Source organism: Physeter macrocephalus, unplaced genomic scaffold, assembly GCF_002837175.3.
Source record: "Physeter macrocephalus isolate SW-GA unplaced genomic scaffold, ASM283717v5 random_28, whole genome shotgun sequence".
Taxonomy (NCBI): domain Eukaryota; kingdom Metazoa; phylum Chordata; class Mammalia; order Artiodactyla; family Physeteridae; genus Physeter; species Physeter macrocephalus.
Genome location: NW_021145314.1, coordinates 160,540 through 168,707, shown reverse-complemented (window position 1 = coordinate 168,707; position 8,168 = coordinate 160,540). Strand labels below are relative to the sequence as shown.

The 8,168-nt window shown below is 48.5% G+C and overlaps 1 protein-coding gene across 1 annotated transcript in view; it reads left to right on the top strand.

The window, feature by feature from the left end:
* The window catches only part of LOC102974867 (forkhead-associated domain-containing protein 1), a gene marked incomplete at its 5' end in the record, with an annotated part of 65,697 nt that overhangs the window by 16,615 nt on the left and 40,914 nt on the right, over nucleotides 1-8,168 (top strand). The window contains 3 exons of the mRNA XM_055082166.1: nucleotides 803-873; nucleotides 2,464-2,616; nucleotides 5,468-5,575. Coding sequence (XP_054938141.1) covers nucleotides 803-873; nucleotides 2,464-2,616; nucleotides 5,468-5,575 — 332 coding nt within the window. The remainder of the gene's footprint in view (nucleotides 1-802; nucleotides 874-2,463; nucleotides 2,617-5,467; nucleotides 5,576-8,168) is intronic.

Genomic DNA, 8,168 nt, shown 5'->3' with positions numbered 1-8,168 from the left:
AAAAACAAATTCCCCGCTTTCCTTGGCTCATGGCAGAGGAGCATCTTCAACTCTCTGCTTCTGTCACATCACCGTCTCTGTCTGTCTGTAGTCAGACTCCCTGTGTCTGCTCCTTGTAAGAACCCATGCGGCTATATTGGGTCCACCCAGCTAATCCAGGATAGGCCCCATCTCAAGATCCTTAACTTCATCACATCTGCAAAGGTCCTCTGCTCTGTTAGGTAACGTCCGTAGGCTCTAAGGATTAGGACCCAGACATCTTTGCGGGGGAGGCGTCATTCACCCGACCACATCTTCCATCCTGAAACGCCATCCCCTCCAACTCTGCATACCCACCAATGCACACGCCCAGTGGGTCCTCAGCCAAGCAGTGATCAACTCCAGGTGAATGATGGCGCCTCCTCTGGGACCCTCACACGTCCCCACTCCTTCAGCCATCATCTCCACGCCACCTGGAGCCCCTGCCGCTTTCCTCCCAGGCACTTAGACCTTGTCTCTCACACTGAATGGCTTCCTATCACCCCCTGCTCAGCTCACCGTGCTGCACACAGTACACACGTCGTCGACAGGAGCTCTGCAGATGGTTTTTATCGTCCACCCACAAAAAGAAACTTGGATTTGAGCCCAACCGAAGCTGATCAACAATTTTAAAAACACAAGGTGGATGGCAACTCGCGTTTCCTTGATGGGAGGGCAGCGTTGCCCTCACCCCCGTGTCGGCAAGCTCTGTGAAGACATTATTCGGAAAGCAAAGGAAGGGAATTGAATTGATACTTACCTTCTTCTTGCTTCTCTCTTTAAGGATTGTCTTTGTATCTGAAATACCTTCTGGAACATTATAAAAAAATTACAAGCCGGACCCAGGAACTTCAGGTAATCTTTGAACTTCAAAAGTTCATTTCATCTCCTCCTTAGAATTCACCTAGCCCTGAGCATTTGAACTCTGTTTCTCCTCTGTTAGGTAGTCAGCACACATCCTCCAAAAGGTGAAATGATACCTCCATTTGCACACGAAATGCTTCAGACAGGGTGGCTGAGATCTCCCAGGAGGGCAAGGAGGCTTGTTTTCCTCTGTCAAAAACCAGAAAAATTTAAATGCCATCAGATCTTTAAAATTGTTTATTAAATGCAGTGGAAGAAGTACAGCTAGCCACAGTATAGGCAGCAGAATTACCAAAAGTTACATAATGTCAACATTTTAGAGGCAAAATTATCCTTAGGGATTGTATCTCTCTGGTAGCTATTGCCATATTAATACTGTATAATAAACATCCATAACACTTTTAGCAGTGTTCCACAGTTATTGTCTACTGATCACACATCTGGGGCCAGCCGCTAGGTGGGTCCGCTGGTCTTGGATGGGCTTGCTCACGTGTCTGGGTGTTGGCTGGACCTTGGTCGATATAGGCTGGCCTCAGCTGGAGCAGCTGTGCTCTGTTCCACGTGTCTCTGATCCTCCAGCAGGCCGGCCTGGGCACGTTCTCATGGCGCTAGCAGAGGAAGCAGAAATCGGGAAGAGAAAGCAGGCCCAATCATGGAGTGCTTTCCAATCATCTGCTTGTGTTATGTCTGCCAACATCCCATTGGCCAGAGCAAGTCACATGACTGAGTTCAGTGTCATGGGCGGGCACTGCAAGTTACAGAGCCAAAGATATGAATAGAGGAAGGGTGAAATATTGGGACCCCCATTACGAGCAACCCCAAAGACCATCTAGTCCAGGGGTCAGCAAACTTCTTCTGTAAAGGGCCAGATGGTAAATATTTTAGGCTTTGCAGGACATACAGCCTCTGCCACACTTATCTGACCAGCTGTTGTAGAGCAAAGGCAGCCATAGACATATGTAAATGATGGGCGTGACACGCATGCTCTGCTCCAATAAAATTTTATTTATAAAAATGGGCAGTGGTCCATAATTTGGCCTGCAGACAGTAGTTTGCCAACCCCTGATCTAGTCCATTCTCCTTATTTTACAGAGATGGACCATGACGTTCAGAGGCTAGGTGACTGTTTCAACGTCACACAGCTAGTTGGTGGAAGAATCAAGACAAAAGCTCAGGCCTTCTGGCCCTAGCTCACTGCTTTTTCTCTTACACTCAGCAAATAATAACAAATAAGTCTAACTACCATTTACTGAGCACCTACTATGTGCTAAACACTGTGCTAAAAGCTTTCCATCATTATCTCATTCTTATAACTCTAAGAGGTAGATACTAGTATTAACCTCATTTTCTATACGAAGAAGTGTCTAGAGAGAACTAGAGCTGAGACTCTATCTAGATCTAGAGTCTGAGCTCTTAACCACGTTGATCTACTACTTCCCTACTAGCTAGTAAGCTAAGCATCATTTTTCTGTGTTTTGAAGAAAGTTTCGTGAACTTTGGCCCACCCTCAAAGGTAGTGGAAATGACTCCTGCGTTAGTCCTGTCCCCCATCAGCTGCAGTTTCCCTTCCCCTCATTTCAGATCAAGATCAACAGTTCTCAGGAAACTCAGCAGTATCTGCTGCAAGAAAAGTTACAGCAGCATCTGGCAGAGAAGGAGAAGCTGACCGAGGAAAGGCTACGGCAAGAGGAGAAGCTGGAAGCCAGAGTCAAGCGGCTAACGGAAGAGAAATCGGTAAGGTGGTCCCATCCTTCTCTTTACTACTGGAAACTGATGAAATGGGCTTTCCTATGAGAAACAGAGGGCGCGTACTTAGATGGAGAAATCTCAGCAACTCCTTGTTGGGAACTAAATTAATTAAAGAGGGTGAATGATGTTGGAGGAATTAACATGAAGCTTGAGTCCTAAAACTCAGAGATCAACTTGAAGAGGCAAGGTTATTGAAATGTCTAGAAATGGTACTTTGTTTATATACTGCAGCTGATTTTATTGATACAAATCCCAGCCGTTACTGCAGGTCCTGGTTTGTGTCTAAGTGTGTGCAAGGCCAACCAATAGTATTTCAGTCTTCTGCTTTCTCTTCATACATATCAGGGGAAACACGTGGCCAAAACTGCTACTTACTTTTCCAGAAACCAGCCAATTAGAGGATACTTTACAGTAGCGCCTCTCAACTCAAGGGTGTCCACGGATCACAAGGGGATGTTGTTAAAATGCACATTCTGACTCAGCAGGTCTCAGGGGGCAGCCTGGGATTCTGCATTTCTGACCAGCTCCCAGCTGATACTGATGGCACAGCTCTGCAGACTACATTTTCAGCCACAAAGTCTTAGAGGAAGGTTTTCCCCAAGTTGGCCGATAAGAACCACCTGGACGCTGGTGAAAAATACAGGATCTTGGGCCCCACCCCAGACCCACTGAATCAGAATCTCAGGAGAAAGCTGGGAAACTGCAGATAATGGGCTGATTCTCATCCTTGTCCTTGAGTTGGCCCTCTCTGATATTCAGGGACCCGCCATGAATTTAACTACCTCGGTCGCCATCATCCTAGATCAGTGGCTCATGACTTTGGCTGCACTTTTGTCACCTAAGAGATTAAAAAATACTAATGCCTTGTACCCCTCCCCCCACCCCACCCCCAGGTTCTGACCTAACCCGGGTGAGGGTGTGGCTCAGGCACTGGGATTGGTAAGCTCTCCCTTGTGGTTCCAACGTGCAGCCACGGTGGAGGGCCACTGCGTGCTGCCCCTCCTCCACCCACCTCAAGACAGCAGCACCAGATCCACTGGACCCCAACTCCCCCCCAGCACCTCCTTTCTTCCCCTGAGAAGGACTGGACCTGCCGTTTCCTCCACCTTCACCAGGGGAAGCTTGGTGACTGCCTGCTTGGACCGTCCTTCTCTGTCACACAGGCCCACTCTCCAGACCTCTCCCAGAGGCAAAGACCTCTGCCTGTTCCCTTTCATCCTCTAGTTCGTGCCCCGCTACCTCTTCTCCCGTTTGCCTCTTTCTCTGCCTTTCTGCCTTTTGTGAAATAAAAGATTTAAAAGGAAGAACCACCTGACCAAAATCACCTGTGAGCCACATAAAGGTACTATTAACAGCCTTAAATCAAGGCAGCTCCCTCCAGAAGGGCAATTAGACATAGAAAAAGCCAGTGCCATTCCACAGAGAGGGAAATAAAACCAGAAAGAACCTAGAAATCTTCAAAGTCTCCACCAGACTCTCCACCTGTTTCCTCCCTCCTCTCTGATTAACTTCTCCCTTTGCCAAATGTCTTATTTGAGTTGTAACTTTGGTTTGACTTGTTCCCACTGTGGATGTACGGTATTGCAGCCCCAGCACGTTCAACATCACCTTGGGCACCGGCCTGGGCCTCCCAGACGCCCATTTGTAACATCGATTCCAACAGATACAGGGTTTCGAGGGCTGACATCAACCCCCCTTTAATCACAACAAACCTCAGCACGCACGCCAGCCCGTGCAGAGGGGGACGCGATGCCAGGGACCCACCAAGACAGAGCTCCACTGCTTATGTCCACTGTTGTCCCGTCGAGGGTCATCCTTCCCCAGACACGCACGTTGATCAGCTTGACCCCAGGGACTCATCTGAAAGTACTGTTCCAGACTCGAGTGCCAGGTGCCCCGATTTTAAATGAACCTCCCTCATACCACATGACACCATCACCCCCACCCTTTCTAAAAATTCTGTTTGTCAGAATTCATTAATTAAACTCCTCACGAGTCCTAACTTGTCTGAGGACTCTGTTTCAATGGTAAGAAATTCTAGGTTCCCTTATGGAGCTAACCTTCTTTTTCTTTATTATGATCTGTTAGCAGCAGTCCTCTGATTTGTGCACACGCTAATGGTTTAAATCAGGGATCGGCAAACTTCTTCCATGAAGAGCCAGATAGCATCTATTTTCAGTTTTGCGGGTCGTATGGTCTCTGTTGTGGCTTCTCAGCTCTGTTGTTGCAGTGCAGGGGAAGTTGTAGGCAACCCACGATGAGCATGGAGGGATGCCAATAAAACTTTATTTACAAAAAAGCAGGCAGCAGGCCAGATTTGGCCCAGATGCCATAGCTTGCCAACTCCTGGCTCTAGGATCAAAGGGACCAGGGTTCAAACTCCTGTTGATGTGATTTACTAGTAAACTGAACAGATTCCTTAATCTCTCTAAGCCTGTTTCCTCCTTTGCAAAGTCGAAATGGCAGAAGAACTGATTGATCTTTACTAGTGAAGAGTTATCATGTGACAAGTATTTCATGTTCATCATCTCATCTGCTCCTCACATCAACCCAATGCAGGAAGCACTATTACTGTCCCCATTGTACAGATAGGGAAACTGAGGCTTCTAAAGCTGCTCACTTGCCCAAGACTATACATCTAGGAAGGATCAACCGGAGGCTCTAATTTGGGCCTGCCGACTCCAGACCCCGTACTCTTAGCCCCTAAGTATACTGCCCACAGTTTTCTGTGGGGTGGTTGTGAGAAGTGAAAGAGTTCATCAGTGCAGTGCCTGGCACAGAGTCCAGATTCCTACTATGGTAACCATGTCTATTAAACAACAGTCATGACTTTCAGGCTTTGGAGGAAACCATTTCTCAGGAGAAAAGCAGAGCGAAGGAAGCATTAGAAGAGGAACAGAGCAAAGTCCAAGAGCTGGAGAATCGCTTAACCCGCCAGAAGGAGGTACGCAGCTCGGGGAGATAGTTGGCTCCAGCCCAAATCCGGCTTGAGCGCCAAATGGAAGAAGTTTAGAACCACAGATGATGGGGAGAAGCGCGTGGCGGAGTTTCCTAGAGTGATTTGTCCTTGGGAGGGCTCAGCTAGTCTGGGAAGAAGCCAGGGGGACTCTAGGAGAGAACCCTAGAGCCGTAGCCTTCACAATTAGTTGGAAAAATTGTAAACAGCGTAAAATACAGCCTTAGATAGGGGGCAAGTTGGGATTGGTGACATGAGCATGTTCTGCGCAGAGATTGTATCCCAAATCACAAAAATGGAGGAATTACAGAATCGTGGGACTTCAGGGCTGCGTGTATCCTCCAACAACATCCTAAAGTCATCCAGCCTTCAGCTCCACCACCAAGGAATTTTCTGCAGCCCAGGGCAGTCCATCCCAGTGTTGATGCCTTGGGCTGGCAGAACATTCTTCCTTTAGGTTGAATTGACTCAGACTTTCTCCCAGAAGGGTTTCAATCCTCCACCCGCCCCCCGGGCTCCTGCAAGACCCGTCTATTGAATACTTTCTCTTCCACAGAATAACCTTTTATAGATGCTTGAAAATAGAGGCACCTGCTCCTCTCCAGACCCAAATGCCATTCACAGTCCTGGAGCATGGCCTTGTGCCGCTCCTCTGAGCTGCTCTGTGCTCCAGAAGTCACAGATGGGCAGCTCACTGGCTGAAAAGGGCCTGCAGACATGTTATGTTTGGTCCTAGAGTGTTTGATCTTGAATTCATAAAATATACCGGAAAATCCAGATTTCCATCCTCTCTTGAAAAGTTGGGAAATCTGGCCCTCCTTTCCACTTGGCAAAAACGGGCCGGAGTGGAACCAAGTAGCAGAAGTTTGCCACAGTCCTCGCCATTCCCTATTGCATTACACACAACCCACTTCACTTTGGGTAACTGTCGAGCCCCTGTAGGCATCTGAGTTTGCAACCCATCATCTGTTTTCTTCCTAAAGCTTTTGTAGGCAAAACTGGACACAGTTCTCCAGCATTTAGTGGCCTAGAGCAGGACTCTCCTCTCCCTCGTTGAAGGTGTTGTACTTCTATTGATGTGTCCAAAATGGCTTTTGGAAAAGCCCTATTACAGTGTTCACTCATACTTACCTCGTGGTCACCCTCAGATCCCTGAGTCTTTTTTACAAAATGTTTTCATTAGCGCTTCAGTCCTGGGGCAGCGCAGAGGAGTGAGGAGTGCAGGCTTTGCAGCCTGGCTGGGCTACTTAGTGGCTCAATAGCTACCTTCTTTAAAGGATGGCTGTGAAGATTAGAGATAATGTACACTAAAATGTTTGACCCAGAATCACCACTCAAAGAATGGTAGCTATTAATGCTATCAATCACTGTACTTCCACCTCTGTTTAGGCACTTGCCTCCTACCAGTCCCCCACTGCACCCCTACTCCTCAGAGGGAAAGCCTGGCCCACCCACCAGTGAGGGAGAAATAGGGAGCCCGGTGGGCAGAGCCCATGCCATTTGATCCGATCCAGAGAGGGAAAGTGTTTATGTGTTGGGTCTCACTCAGGTCTCCGGCGCAGCTGTGCTCTGCAGGCCTGTGTAAACAGTGTCAGTACCTGGTCCTGAGTTATTTCTCCAGGGGTGGCGAGGAGGAGGAGGGTGTCACAAGGGTTCACGGCGGCCAAATGCCACTGAGAGGTCATCGGCACAAAGATGGGGAAGCCCCTTGATTTTAGAGATCTTGAGGTCAGGGGGCACTTCAGGAGGGAGATTTAAGGAAAGCCTGGTGGCGGACAGCCCCATGGCAGGGAGGAGCTGTGGCCGGGTCACGCAGGCCTAGGACAGCGCCAGCCCACTTCTCCCGGCAGGACCTCTCCATGGCTTCTTGTCAGGGGAACCTGAGATTAAAATCCCAGACACAGACTTTGATCAACCTCAAACAGTCATTTGATTTTTCTTTCTATTAGACGTTCCTCCACACTGTCAGATGAGTCTTTAAGGACGACAGAATCACTAGGTCATAATGCGGGTTTGGAGGTAACGTTGAAGGTTAATTCCCATGACCTGCCCAGGAGCGTGGGAGCAAAGTGGCCCAGGGGGACGGGACCTGGGCGTGAGTCGTACGAGGACAGCCTTCCCTGTAGTGCGTAGCGCCCGTCTCGGCTGCAGAGGAGCTGCCGAGAGCAAAGTCCCGCGTGTAGACGTGAGATCAGGCGCAGTGGAGCAGGAAAATGTCTTAGCCTGAAACCCTCCTCAGACGTTCGGCTCCCTCACGTCTCATGGGAGACGCCAGGCGCCTGTGATGTCACTGCTCTTCTGCTTCGTTGAGGGCTGGTATTGGAACAGCTGAGTGTTGGCGTTTTTTAAACTGCTTTTCACTGCAAAATATATAAAAATGTGTAGTATTTCCTCCATATTATGGATTAGATATTTTTGCAGGCTGATCTCGGACCCTAACCACCAGCTGTAATGGAAACCGTGTTCCAAATTCCAGACATCTGCCAAGCTGGTGTTTAAAACACAACCCGTTTGAGAGTTGAGGTGCCCTTTCTTTTTTTTTTTTTTTTTTTTTTTGCGGTACGGGGGCCTCTCCCTGTCG